At 36.5% G+C, this 15,750-nt stretch overlaps 1 protein-coding gene across 2 annotated transcripts in view; it reads right to left on the bottom strand.

Moving 5' to 3' along the window:
* The window catches only part of LOC124881923 (glutamate receptor ionotropic, kainate 2-like), a 107,806-nt gene that overhangs the window by 72,684 nt on the left and 19,372 nt on the right, over positions 1 to 15,750 (bottom strand). Inside the window, exons 2-3 of one of the 2 annotated variants that reach the window (XM_047387873.1) lie at positions 2,550 to 2,717; positions 974 to 1,237 (exon numbers count right to left, since the gene is read on the bottom strand). In XM_047387873.1, coding sequence (XP_047243829.1) covers positions 974 to 1,237; positions 2,550 to 2,717 — 432 coding nt within the window. The remainder of the gene's footprint in view (positions 1 to 973; positions 1,238 to 2,549; positions 2,718 to 15,750) is intronic. The other variant, XM_047387874.1, reaches the window with a different exon arrangement.

Here is a 15,750-nt window from a genome sequence, read left to right as displayed (position 1 = left end):
TATCTGCCATGTTCCTTGGTATTTAAGATGTCGTTTGTTCACACAAGTAGACAATATTAACTTATTATGTGGCTTCTGAAGAAAATGTCTTTATCTAAAATTTATTTAGGGTAATCAATTTCAAAGGGGCTGAACAACATGAATTGCCCACTTTTTTGGTTTTATTTGTAAAATACCTTAAATCACTCGACATGATAAAATATGAAAACATTCCAGGGGTATGAATTGTTATGCAAAGCACTGTATATGGAGAAAAGCAACAAAACAGGGTTTTATAAATTTACCAGCACAATTACACATAACAAGCACAAGACACTCTCCATTTGAGTGAACAGGGGAGTGAATTCATCAGACAATCCTTCTGAAGTGTGATTTTCCTTGTGTCTCTGTGTAATTTACTTACATTTAGTTGTCAGACGCATCATGCCAAATAGCTCATAAATTGAGGATAAGCATTGGAATATTGTCATCCTTTTCGGAGTGATTACACTATACCTCATAAAAATATCACTGTACTCAAGCTAAAATATGACTTGCCTTTTAAATGCATATTATAAGCCACTCCACAAAGTTCCAGCTCAGACAGAATAGCTTGCAGACACATTTGATAGCCACCCTCGGAGATCAAGTGTCTTAGTGTGTTATTAATGGCTGTTGTCAGCCCCCACATACTACAGTTTTGCATTACATTAAGCTGAAGAGACACAGGGTCATTCTGGGTAATTTTCTTTATGTTTTTTTTTTCTTTCTGTGCTGCTGTTCAGTCTCTTGGAAGACTGACATTGGCAGCACCTGGAGGACTAAGACAGAACAATAAGCTATTGATTTCTGAATTAACTTGACAGGTTACAAAGCATTCACTGAACTCTCAGGAGTAGTGTTACACTTTGCAGTCACCTACAACCTGTTTTTATCTTTATTCTTAGACATTTATAGTGTAAATGTAGAGGATAAGGACAAACACCGACTCTACCTGTACCTGTGCTGTCGTCATAGACCACAGTGACGGTTCTCCACTTGAAGAAGTGCACCAGGTCGAGGATGGCTCTACTGAGGGAGGAGAAGTCAGGATACAGGCTGACATAGTATGAGTCTCTGTTGTCAGAGACTTGATGCTTCCACTTGGTCTGGATGTGGGGCACTCCCAAAGCGTTGCAGATGGACTGGACTGCATTGGCAGAAGAGCTGTGCGAGGGGCCAAAAATGGCAGCCACTCCAAGAGAAAGCTGGTCACATGCTGTATGGAAGTAAAAAGATTATACATTGAGTCAGTTTTATTTTTCATTTTTGGTTAGGTTAACTTCAGAGTGAATTTTTGCCCAAAAATATGGTCACATAACAATAAAATATTAGAAGTATTGCTTCATAAAATCAAGAAGAAATCTAGTTGAGGAAAATAAAAATTATATGATAATAATAATGATAAGGACAAATGTTTAGGCTTAAGTTTTTATTTTCTGGTATTTTGGGCTATTATTGGTCAATGCTTCTAGTTTCTTTAGGAATGCAGATATACAAAAGTCTACTGGATAATTTCCTGACACCCTGCAAAATATAGACACTGTTTAAAGGAGATGGTCCTTTTTGATGCATAATACACAAACACAATATATATAAACTACTGTTACAGATGTGTCAGAAACTACTGGATCATTTTTCTCCTCATTCACAACTTGTTTCGTGTTTTGAGCAGCAATTTGACAACAGAAGGATTTGAGAAATTTTGAGCCAAGTTCCTAATTTATTATGCACTGTATACTCCTAATTTTGTTGCAAAATGCATAGGAAATGACTCGGAAATTTTTTCACCATAAAAATCTAAACCAAACGAACTTTGCTCTAAATACCTCTAATCAGTTTGGAATGATATAGTCTGGGCTTGACCGGTCTATATACTGTGTTTTTCACACTTCATTCATGGTTCTAATATTAAAAAAAGCTTTAAAAATGCTGTTTCATAAACCTCAAACTGTGTTTTAATCAATTTATTTTCAGGGTAATTCAGCTGAGGTTTAACCAGTCAGTTAGGATATTTTAGATTTTCAGCTTTCTGTGACCAAATGCATCTCACATTCCTTTAAAAAAAGAACTAAAAACTCATTTATTTTAACATAAAGAAGAAGCTATCAATCAGATATCCACCTGATGTCATTAGCCATCTGCAGTTTATTAGCAATATTTTCTTACACTGAGGGTGCCTGATCCCACATTAGCTGGATATGCCAATAAATTATAGAAAACCTGTTTGGAAAACAACTGACAGATGCATTTTATTTTATGTGTGGGTGTCATCCCCAAGGCCATGTTGCCCTGGGACACTGAGCCATGCTGCACTAGTCAGAAAGCAGAATTGCCTTTACCTTTAAATTCTACTGTAATTTAAAAATATGCATATGTTTCAGACTCAGAAGCAAAAGCATTAATTTGCTCTTTATAGACAATGAAATTCGGGGCATCGCACCAACTGTTTGAATAACTATAAAAAAAATAATTCTCTGATAAATTATGAACTTCAGAGCTATACACGTTTCCCTTAATTCTTAACTCACCTTTCCGGGAGGCCTCGAAGCTATCAAAGATGTTTATTCTCTGGATGTCATAGGTAAGTGTGGTGTTCGGGAGCAATGTGCGGTTCCTGTTGATTGTGTTCAAGGCAAATTTAAAGGCTAATTCCTCTGCTCCAGAGGGGCCACTCTCAATGGATTCAAATATTCCCCCTGAAAGCAAAAGAAATAAAGATAAAAGTAATGAGTCTGCTGAAGAGTCTATTCAGATAACTGTAATCACAACAGATCCCTTACAGGAGGCCTAATACAAGAACATGATAATTTAATCCAGGCGATTACAGTTTAAGCAGAGCATTAGTTTTTCCTCCTAAATCCATACTGTTGAACTGTTGTGTTCACTATGCAAAGTTTGGGTATACCTGGGCATTAAACAAATTTACAATGAGGATAAGATGTTTGGATTTCAGCTGATTTACATTCTGTGAGAGCAGTCAGTGCAATTATGGGCTATTAGCTGCATTGGGAGGTGAGTTCAGGGGTGGATGCCCTTCCTAAATTCCCTTGCACAGACAGTCTCACTCTCTCCTTTTGGTCCTTTAATGTGAACATTTTTCAAATAAAAAGCAAACAAATACAGCCAACAGAGAAAAAATAGAAGATACAAATCAGGACACAACAATAGATAATAACAATTAATGGGACAATTCAGAAGTGAAATATGAGAAGTGAGGGGAAGAGGATGAAGGAGAAGGTCATTCAAATCACAAATGAAGATATATGTAGGACATTGCTGCCTTTACTAAACAAAACGTAATCAAAAAAAAAAAAAAATCCACGAAAAAAAAACCAAGACACAGTATGAAAAAGCAGCATTTCAGCATCAGACAAATAATTGCTTCTGCGAAGTAAGGTGCTGTCTGTTTCTAACAGCTCCCTCCAGACTCGTCAATTATTTTGGGCTGAACAGAGATGATTAAAGCCCCAGATGTTCCATCAACGTGATTTACAATCTCAAACAACGAGCATTCGGAGTCGACTCACGAAAAATGTGCCACATGTTGTGATTATGTCAAAACTAATCTAAGAGGATGCATTAAACAAACACCACAAGTAAAAAACACTATGCGGCTAGATTGCTGTCACAGCCAAAATGTGAAAGACCTGGGTGAGATAAAAATTTGTCATCTAATATCCAAACCATAAGTTACCATGAGAGGAGGTACAGATAAATTCAGAATTGAATTAAGTTTGGGAGAATGACGGCAAAGTATTTCCACACATCTTTCACTAGGATGAATGTGCATCAACAGAATCACCCAACTACAGGTGCATCCCATTAAATTGGAATATTATTGGAAAATTCATTAAATTCAGTAACTCAATTCACTAAGTAAAACATAATACTGGATAACCACACACTGACTGATGTTTTAAATCGTTTATTTCTGTTACATATGATGACTTTCCTCTTACAGCTAATGAAAACACGACATTTAATTTATGCAAAAATTACAATATTGCACTGGAACAAAAAAAAGCACTTTTCATAAAGAATGGTGGGCCTAATGCAATGTATGATTAATACCTGCTTAAAGGTTGTTATTTTTAAAAGGTACTTATTTTTCTAACAAATGAGCCTCATTGGAACACATACCCATATTTCCACCTATGAAAATACACAGAATAAAAAAACGCATTTCAACACTCTGCCACACCTTTGAAAGTAAACCAAAATCTTAAGGAAGCTTATAAAATTCAGACTTAAAAGGGAATATTTGAGAGTAAAAAGATGAAAGAGGGTGGTGAGAGCAAGTCTGCAAAATTCTCTTGGGGATGAGAGTGGAGTTCAGGAGTACATTCAAAGCTCTCGTCTTCTCAGAGGGCAGAAAAAAGGATTGACAAAATCTAAACTGAAAAACTTTAAAGCCTGTTTACTGGTTTAATGACATGGAGGGAAAATAAGACAAGGAAAATAAGAAAAATAGACAAAAAGACTGAAGTTTTTTTTAAAGATGGTGAAAAGAAAGAAGTGTAGTTGTACTGTATTGGACATTGTAGTTATAAATAGCATGTGGCTGTGTCAGAGAGTGATAGAAAGTCTGTGCAGGAGGGCAAAAAACATGTCATTAACCCAGGAAAGTGAGATTTATCACTGTCACCACTGTGAAGCCAGACTTTAGGGTATTTTACTCTATTGTATGGTATTTTCATTTATACTGCATTTATGGTAGCACAGTGTAGACTAAGGAAACATTTTTTGAAGTAGGAGTTATAGTAGGAATTATGGGCTACATTTCCAAAGCAATATAGTAAATGTTTGAACCTATTTGTATGCAATTAGGGGAACTATTACTTTTCCTGTTTCAGCAATTCTTTTAGACAGCAGTATGATGTGGTAGACATTCTCTTTTTAGTCTTGAAAAGAATGAATACCATAAAGAATGATAGAAATTATGTCTATCTGACCTAATAGATAATTATTATATGTAATCCCAAGGGAAGCACATTGAACACTGCAGGCCTATTTTAGTGAGTGTGAAGCTAAGCATAATGGTGTTAAATTATGCTCATCAGATTCCTTTGAGTTGCTAAATGACTTGAACATGATTTAACAGAAATCATTCAGTACCATCCAAAATTATTCATATGCCCTGCACATTATAAGAGTTTGTAACTGTATAACCTCAGATTTAAATGCAGACACAAAATCAAATAAATGATTTTCAACATCTTTTCTCAAATTAAAATCTGAAAGGTGTGGTATAAATGTTCTTTTAACCCTCTTCTCTTTGATATCTACAAATAAAATTATATATATAAAACATGCGGTTCCAGCTAAAGTCACAGGCCAGGCAAGGAGCGTATTAATGACAGAAGCAGCCAACAGACCCACTGTAACTCTAGAGGAGTGGAACAGATCCACAGCTGAGGTAGCCGTTGACAGGACAACTGTTAGCTATGCAATTATGGAAGAGTTGCAAGAAGAAAGCCATTGTTGAGGGAAATCCATAAGCAGTCTCAATCATTGTTTGCCACAAGTCAAGCAAGGGACCACAGCAAATATGTGGAAGATGATCCTCGGGTCGAATGAGATCAAAATTCTTCATAATTCTTCATACAAACACTCATGTGTGGCTGAAATCTAATACTGCATATCATCCTAAAAACAATATTCCAATAGTGAAGCACGGCGGCACAGCATCACGCTGTTTTTCTTTAGCGTGGACAGGGAACCTGGTCAGAGATCACGAGACAAAGGAAGGAGCTAACTAAAGGGCAAATCTGGGTTAAATCATGTTAGAAGAAGAGACAACCCAAAATTGCAGCAAAGCATGGTTTTACAATGCTTGACTCAGGGGGCTGAATCCACACCACACTTGCCATGGATGTGTCACTTACACTTACACCGCACAACCAACTAGAAAACAAAAATTGCTAATTTTTAGTTGCATGCAACACTTAACATGAATACTTAATTAAAATTTTTAGATCAAATAGTCCCTATATTGATTGCTGTGACTGATGACATTTCTCCCCAAGTAACTTCATGAACCTTTGAAAAGTCTTTCCCCCTACTTGTCGTCTGACTGGTATATTTTCCTTGATTAAAGCCTAATAATACTACCTATCTCATCATTTCCTCCATCCTCCTCATGCTTGCTTTTGTGGTCTGTCTGATTGCAGGTGAGTGAATTACAGCAGGGATAATCAGCAAACCTGTGTGTGTGTGTGTGTGTGTGTGTGTGTGTGTGTGTGTGTGTGTGCATATGCGGGAGTGTTTCTGTTTCTGTGAACTGTGCAGTCACATTTGCCAGGACCGGTGTAAATTATGGCGCAACTGAAAGCTCAGAGTGGGTTATGAGCTGAATAACCAACCGGATGAGAAAACAGGCCAGCTGATTTTATGGTCTGTGGGTATTTAGATGTGTTTGTGTGTGTGTATGCAATGTTTGCTTTTTTGTGTGTGTCTGTGTTTGGAGCAGAATAGGATTTTAAAAAATGAGCAGAAAGTCAAAAATGAAAATACAATGCAAGAGAATCTTTAATTCCAAGCCTTTATAGTTTTGTATTGTGTTAAACACCTTATAAATAACTTGGTTGACACCTTGTTTGCTAAATGAAAATGTGTGATTTAAATGTTATTTTTCTGTGTACAGAAATCTTCACATGCAATCTTAACAAAATATCATTGTAATTCATGTTTACGTAAAACATTCTTCAGTTCACATGCTGTTCTGAGAAGTTATTAAAGCCAAGGCTATTTTTTGTGACTTCAGAGTGCTTCGAATCTTTGCAGAGAAAATGGCTCCAAAAAGAAAAAAGTTATTTACACACCAATGAATAGAAATCCAGCCAGCTCTTTCCACCCAAGGTTGCTCTGTACAATGAGCGATGAGATTCAGATATGTTGCCATAGTGACTCATCTATGCTATGGTGCTGAAGCATTGACAGTTTTGGAATCTGAACAGCGGCTTGCTGCAAGGGGTGGGGGTGTGCATTGTGACAATATGGACGACTTGTCTCTGTGACTAATGGTGTAGCTTCAGGAGGGTGGTGGGCTGTAGGGTGGCTGCCTGAGGCAGCTGGCCCAGGTATATGCATGAAGTCCCTCACTTAGGGGCTCTAAGACCTCTGACCACCCACTGCATCCCAACCCCCCATGGCCTGTTTCTGTCTCCCTCCATTTTTCAACAAATGAGGATCAGTACTCAGAGCCAATAGGCAGGAGGCAAAAGTGATGGGAATGCTCCATAAATATCACTGAAATTCCCAGTGGGAGTGCTCCCCAACATGTTTGGCAGTGAATGGGACATGATGCATGAAGGCCTGCAGAGAGTTGCCACCCCCGGTCATTAATCTGATGCTCCCCTTGGTAGAGTGGTGGAGTGACCTTTCTGTGCTGCACAGGGGCCAATTCTCTCTCTCTACCTGAAAATATATCCCCAGATATCTGAGCAGAGCACAGGGTATGTGTCGTTAGTACCTATTATAAACAGACCAAATAGTAGGTGTACTGGGCACAAAACTATCTTTTCAATTATCTGTGTGCCATTGCTTGACATGTAATCATTTGTCATTAATTTTTATTTTTTTTGCGGTTTGATGCTATTTTTTATTTCAGTCTACCTAACTAAACAGAAAGAAACCGAAAATTACATGAAAAATAATTAGATATTAGGAGGAATGTCAGAAATAATAAAAGACTTTAATTATCACAAGATGATCAGTTCATTAAAATCCTCAAAAAAGAGATCTATTTTTCCATACGTTTACTAATTCTCTTTAATCACATCAAACATTGATTTACAATGCATAATTTAAGACTTAATCTTTAGGTTCTACTTTTATTGTAGATTCTTATTTGGTAGATTATTCTGTAGTGTGGCAAGAGATAAAATTGTGATGAACATTATAAATAAAAAAGTTAGGATTATCACAATTATACTGGTTAAGTGATCAGCAATAAATAAATCTGTGGTAATAATCTTAACTCAGCAGCTGGCTCAGAGTTAATAAGCACTGATTTATGAAGCATGATCATTATTCAGCTTAAAATTATTTGAGTCTGCATTCTGAATTACGGTAAACACTTTTACAATAATAACGTAAAATACATTGCAATTGAATACATTTTTTGATAAAACTTAAAACTTATAAAACAAAACAATAATATGTAGAAAATATGTTTGCTAAGATTAGCGGTGAATCCAATTTTAGTGTTACCCCTTCCCCTACCCAGTCTCCTTTCACTTCATTCAAGTTTTGGTTAAAATAGTTCACTGAGAAATGGCACACACCTCTAAGAAGCTGATCTAACATGAACACATTTAACCCACAGGGCAGCAACCCTCGAGGGACAGATATGCACACCAAACCTAGACATTACCGTAATTTTGGTGTTCTTTTAGTCAAAGTATACATAGATCAGGCACAGAATTATGACCACTAACAGGTGAAGTGAATAACACTGATTATCATAGTCCCTGGTATTAGGTGGTAAAAAGTAGGCAACATCATGTCCTCAAAGTTGATATGTTAGAAGCAAGGAAAATAGGAAGGATTTGAGAGTTTCACAAAAAATTTGATAGCTTAAGAAACTGCAGCTTTTATGTCAAAAGTGCCAATAATCGGTATGTGAGGTTTAAAACTGGACCATGGAACAAGGCAACCTAGTCTGTAGAATAAAGTAAATGGCCAGATGCATGTGCATTGCTTACCTGGGTAATATACAGTCATATTTATTAAATTAGAAAATGCATTCCGATGAGGATCATTTGTCAGATTAAAAGAATCTTAATAATAACAACCTTTAAACAGGTATTAAACATGCTGTTCTTTTCATAAAGCCCACATTTCTGTTGTTTTATATTGGTCTGATGTAAAATCCTAAACTCCAATGTTGTGTTTTCATTGTCTTAAAGTGGAAAATCATCATAATTAACAGAAATAAAGGTTTGAGAACATCAGTCTGCGTGTAATTAATCAATTTACTGTGCTTTACTTAGTGGATTGAGTTACTGAAAGTTATGAATATTCGAATTTATTCAATAATACTGTATATGGCACCCACACAAACTAAGGGAAAAGGTAAGGTAGTATTATGCTTTGGCCAATGTTCTGATAAGAAACCTTTGGTCCTGCCATCCATGTTGTTGTTACTTTGACAAGTAGCACCTACCTAAGAATTACTGCATACCTTGGACATTCGTTTATTGACACATTATTCCTTTATTTTCTTTTATTCCTTTGCATTCCGTTTTGGCTATGGCTTCTTGCAGCAGGATAATGCACCTCGTCACATAGCAAAAATTGTTCAGAAACACTCTATGAGTTTTTGTACAACAAACGTCCTCAGATCTCAGTGCAGTCAAGGATGACTGGGATGCACTGGAACAGCCAGTCTGATCTATGGTGGCCCCACCTCTCAACATACAGGAATTAAAGGATCTGCTGGTCAATTTTTGCTCCCAGACACCACAATCAGACCTTCATGGGTCTGGTAAAGACAGTGCCTCAAAGGGTTATGGTTGCTTACAGCAAAAGGGGGACCAACATATTATCCAAGAGGTGCGTAATGTTTAATGTTATGGGTATTAGGCTTAAACAGTCAAATATTGTTCTATTAATTTTTATTTTTTTTGGCTTGTTGAGACAATTTGACTATGATGTCGAACAAAATGACACATCATAATGGTTTTAATGGTGGCTAAATATTTTTAATTAAGAAGTGGTAATAATGTAAGAATTTCAGCGTTTGTGCTAATTTTATCCTTGTTAATAATGTTTAACAATAATACTAAATGTAAGACAGTATATTAAAATAGTTCAAAATAGACATTTGATGGTTTTTGAGCCATTAAAAATATGTTAAATGAGAAAACATTTGCATTTGTGAGTTGATTTAAAAAACACAGCTCTGCCCCTGAAATTTTTGTTTTCAAGGGGTAAATAACAAAGCCTGTCTGCCCAAAGGCGTCTCTACAGAAACAACTGTGATTGCCTACTTTGAAATGAAGGGCAAAATATAAGATTGAGGTTGTCTATTAATTAATTGCAGGAAATCGAGGTAGGCTGACATACTCTAGTAAAAGAGTTATATGAAATAAAATAAAATGTAAAACTGAATGGAAGCCAGTAAGTAAACTATTTTATGCATCTGTTTCAATAAGATATTGCACCACAAATTGAACCAGTTCTTACAGTTGCACTATTCATGAAATAAAAATAACTAAAGGTTATTATTTAATACAGCAAATCCGTCAGTAAATCAATATCTGAAATCGATCAGTTGATTGGCAACTGATACAGTCTGAAAACTAAACATAGCATCATCTGACCATTCCTTGTCTAGCTTGTTGGGATTGTTCCCTCCAGAACAGAATTAATGCTGCCAACCTAAAGCCTCTTGACATTAGAGTGGACTGTCACCTGCCACTGCTGGACACTAAGCCTCAAGCTGACTCACACACTTGACGATGCAAGTGTGAACACACATGAGCACGCATAGCAATGATTGAGACTAAATAAATCTGTCGGATAAGAAACAACTGAGTCCAGGGAAAATGTGACTGATGTGGGAATTTAGAGTGCACGCCTGCAGCATTCGGGGATACCTGCACTCTGTGTAATAATTAGCGTGTTTGTTGCCACAAGATCAATTTCATCAATCTCTTTTAATGAGCACATACACATTCCTCAATTAGAAATGGTTGCCATGGCCATGGTTCCTGACCCAGCTCCAAGTTGGAAACCTGTGATCGTGTAACATGTATTAATTCTCAACTTTGGCAACAGATGTGCTAATTTCCTGGGCTCTTTCAGTTCATAATGATGTGCCAGCTCCCTCCTCAAAATATGTGCTAATTTGCAAGTACTCTTTGTGGATGTGCTAAACTACCAGCTGACATTTTGTGTGCTAATTTGTCAAGCAGGGACCCCTTTTTTGTACTAATTGAGCCAAACTGTGAGTATACACTTCCAGGGGCCTTGAATTGCTGAATTCCTAAATGACTTCTGTGTGCTGGCTGTTTCCAAGCCCTTCACAGCTCTCGAAATGCAAATGTGAATGAAAAGAAACCCTATCTGCTGTGAAAATAAGATTCATGGGTGCTAAGAGCACATGCTTGGCGAAGGGAACAGGCGGACACACAGATTTCAATGAAATATGAGGCCGCTCTTGAGATTAGATGAGCTCTTTAAAGTCAAAATGTTATGATGTTATGGTGCGATCATCAAAACACAAGAATAAATATAAGGTCACTACCAGAGGTCATTATTAAGATGCAGTTTGTGCAGATGTAATTTTCGATAGAGATGTTACTAAAATAAATGTATCTTTTCAGCAGTTTTTCTGTAGACACACTTACAAGTCTGAGCAAATTTGAGGAAGAGGAGAATGTGTTATTAACGGCTTAAACTGACATTGTGAAAGAAAAGCTGTTTTCTACATTAGTAAGGACGTACTACCAAGGTTGCAACACCACCGGTGGTAGAATAAGCATATAATGATTTGTTTTTATTTTATTAAAATAAAACAAAATATTTTCACAAAAAATCCGTTTGTAGACTGTTCAGTCTGAATAAAAAACTAATTTGCCTTTATGTAAACTGTGTTTCTCAGCCACACACACATACACACACACAACTATGGAAAGAATAATTAAGCTGCAGAGAAGATTATTTGTTTTAAGCACGAAATGGTTTAAAAAATTGCTTGTTGGCAATTCACCACTTTGCTATTTTGTTTCTACATTTTTTTCATTTAATCTCTTCTTGTTTCTGTTTCATACCAATAATCAAACAATTTGATACCCATGTACTTAAACCATGGCGTATGAGTTTAGTTTTTACTATAACCAAGTATTTTGACAAACTCAGGGGATGAATATTGACTGACACTCTCCCTCCCCCCACCCCCCACCCCCTTTTTTTTGCTGACAGGACACCTGTAACCTGCAACTCTATGCGTTACATTAACGCTCAGCATGGACTCCTGCTTTACTTGCACAATGATCACCTGCACTGTTGTACTGCTCTTGCATCCTATACTGCTCTATATTTACTCTCACTCACTTAAAACTGTGCACATATATTTATATTATATTGTAGATATGTTTATACTGTTTAATTTGTATTGTATTGCACCGACTACGCCAAAACAAATTCCTTGTATGTCCAAAAACGTACTTGGCAATAAAGCTTTTCTGATTCTGATTCTGATTCTGAGTCTGAACCATGATAAAAACTTTCAAATGTCATGCATAATTTAAATTACAAAAACTTTGTATTGCATTGTATTGATCTGATTTATATGTGGTGTCTCTAACAAAATATATAGATCTGTTGTGACTATGAATCTGAATATATTATTTAATATTTAATATTAATATTTTAATATTTTATCAAATACTATTTCGGTCTATTAAGGGTTGTCCTGTGAATACCAGCCCAGTAAGGCGGTGGTATCAGGACAAGATTGAAAAGAGTGAGCCAAGCTCTGACATTACTGAACAGCATAAACTCTGCACACACATGGAATGAATTCACACAATTTCTTAAAATACAAGAATTTATTAACAAATATAAGTCAACTCAAAGTCAAACATTTCAATCAACAAACTCTTTACTATGCTAAAACAATCCAACTAAACTACCAAGCAGAATTAAAGAATAACGAAGACTAATGGACTATGTACAATATAAACAAATTGATTAAAGATGGTTGAAACCATGACCGAAAAAGTGATGCAACATTACCATGCAATGTTTATGTTTGAGAACCAAGGATTATCTTGAAGAATCTGGAAATGGAGTTAAGTTATTCTTGGAACCAACTTAGGCAATAATCAGCATACCTTTAGACAACCCTTCACAATGCAAGATCACATAAAATATTATTTTAATAAAATAATGTTTTAAGAATGATCTGCTGAATAAAACCAACCTTCTGGATGACTACTTCTCAATGGTGTCTCATTAGCTGCCTTTACTTATTAAAATAATATTCAAAGAAATATTATTAAGGAAGTGGTAAAATATTCAAGGAAATATTTTGGAAAAGAGCCAAATCTTTCTAGAGAAATGGGGCTTAATGGGTTTTACTTAGTTATCAAGTTTAGTAAAATAATGTTAGGGAAATATTATTTACTGGATTGAAAACTAACAACGTTTCTGGGTAAATATTCTTTAGCAGGCAAGCACGTGTTCTTAGCTTTTAGCAGTGAAAGCTAACAAAAAAAGCTGAAAGCTTGGCACCAGAATCAAACACACACCTTTAAAATACCGTTAATAAAAGGGTTAAAATGCATAAGCGCGGACTGCTTATGCATCTTCTGTGTTTAACATCACCCTTTAAATAAAGTGTGTCTTAACTTCAAAAACACACAAACACAGAACACAAAACTGAGCACGTGGTGAGCAGATAGTCTGCTAGGACTAAGATAGCTGAGTTCAACACAAACAAAACCAAACTTCATAAAATGAAAAACGTTTAGATCATTTCATCCTAAATCACTTCTCGCTGCCCAAACCCCTAACCTCTCATGAACCGTGCTGAGGAGAAGTTGTCAGGGCGACGGCGAAGTTTGAAGAAAGCTCTGTGAACAAAGGGTTAGCTTCAGCTAACCTCCGTAGCAGTGGGTGAAGGACGGCTCGCTCTGTCCACCAACCAACTGCACAGTTACTGCAACCACGGTGATGCGGTCCCTGCTGTCCTCCTTTCAGACCGGGAAACTGCTTCAATCTGCGTCGTAGAGATGAAGTTTGAAGAAACGTCCACATTAGCTGTGGGGAGTGGCTCGTTCGGCCACCAAACTACATGTTACCCTAAACACGGTGATGCGGCTCCTGTTGTCCTTCTTTCAGACTGGGAAACTGCTTCACTCGGCTTCGTAGAGACAGCGTCTCTACCGGGAATTCTCTATAAAACAGCTTGATTCTATAGGCCTCAGAGAGAAAAGTCAAGCCAGGCTTGTACCTTAATTATTATCCCGTTATGAATGAATCTACCGGATACACATACAGTGATTCATTTTGACTTATCTTAGTGCATATGATCGATGATTGTATGACACTCTTGGATCCAGTTGAAGAGTTATGTCTGTTTGCCATCAAAGAGACATTAACGCGCTGTGCCTCTCCTGTCCCGATCCTGCAGAGGAGCAGTGGAAGAGAAAGATTCCTTGGAAAGGGGGTGCTTTTATACAGCACCATGGGAAGTCTGCTGCTACCCCCCCTTTCCTCAGTTTCTGGAGGTTGGTTAAATGCAATTTATTTTGAAAGTTCCTGAAAAGTTTGTACCGCATCTTTCATGTTGTATTCATGGCTGTGGGTCCCAACAAATCCCTCTTCAAATCTAAATAACCCAACAAATCTAATAAATAATAAGTGACCCCCTGCTGATAGATATTTGTTCTAGGAGTCAAATAACTTTAACAGTTTTGTGCCCAAAAAAGTCAGGTACAAAACGACCAAAACTGTACTGGTAAAATAACGATGAAGAGTGAAATGATCAAAACCCTAACAATACATTTTCTGCAATAGTACTCTTAAAGAAATTACCAAAAATAAAATAACTCTGTATCGATATTTCTGTTCACGCATGTTAGCATTAGCATTGCAGCAAAGCTAGCTGTTAAAACAAACACACAAAAAAGCACCAGTTTAAAACTCCCATTGACATAAAAAGGGACACAAACACACTTTGTAAATGTCTATTCAATTTTGACAAATACATAGTGTTTACTTGTATTTCCTCAGTGTGTTTACCATTGTTTTTCTTTAATGCTAGCAAGCACTGTAGTGAGCATTGATGAAACAGTTAGCTGCAAAAAAAAAAAAAAAAAAAAAATAGAAGCTAAATAACTATGACCTGAACCTGTGATAAAAGTTATGTAAAGACATGGAGATATTTTTATTTATTTATTTTGTTATGAAGATTGCACTTCGTGGTTTATTTTCCATTGTGTTTAGCCTTGTTTGTGTCTACATTTGCAATCAAGCATCAGCACTGAAGCTCTGCTAAATTTCCATTTAAAACCTCCTATGCACTTACATTGGAAGTGAATCAAAGGCACATTGTATTGTTTCTTGATTTTTGACATGTAAAGTATGCTTTGTTCATTTACAGGGAATGGACACCGACTTCATTGCATTCTGGGTTTCTTTGAGGCTTATTGCCAGCTCTCCCTAATAGTAGTCTACAGACAACGGTTGGAGAGAGATAGACACATGGTGAAAGAAAAGAGCGGAAGAAAAACCAAATATGGAGAGAAATCTCAAAGGATGGTTGTATTTATCATGAGAAAGGCAAAGGCCTGTGAACATGACTAAATGAGGCTTTTAAACAGGTTGCAAGTAGTAATACTGTTTTGCTCTGACAGATTTTTTCAGTTTAGTTGACATTCTTGAAAGGTTAGCGTTTTTCTACAAACGGCCAAAAAAAAATACAGCTACTTGTTATTGCCGATGCATTTTATCTTTGGTTACAGAGCACGTTTCTGAACTCAAAACAAAGTAATTTAGAGGACTCATGATTCCTACTGTATGTAAATTAGCTTGCCTCAATTTAGATTTAGTGGAATTTCAGAAACCCTTTCAGGAAGTGGTCAAAGGTCAGGCATCAGTGATAAATTTGATTATGAATGTAATTACCTCATCATTACTTTGAAGCACCATAGTGATGCATACCTGCGTAGCTGGTAAAGTATGTTTGTTGCAAATGCAGGTGATAACTTATGCACA

The sequence above is a fragment of the Girardinichthys multiradiatus genome, chromosome 15, assembly GCF_021462225.1.
Source record: "Girardinichthys multiradiatus isolate DD_20200921_A chromosome 15, DD_fGirMul_XY1, whole genome shotgun sequence".
NCBI lineage: Eukaryota > Metazoa > Chordata > Actinopteri > Cyprinodontiformes > Goodeidae > Girardinichthys > Girardinichthys multiradiatus.
Note: the sequence above shows the minus strand (reverse complement) of the source record. Positions and strands in the feature narration are given on the sequence as shown.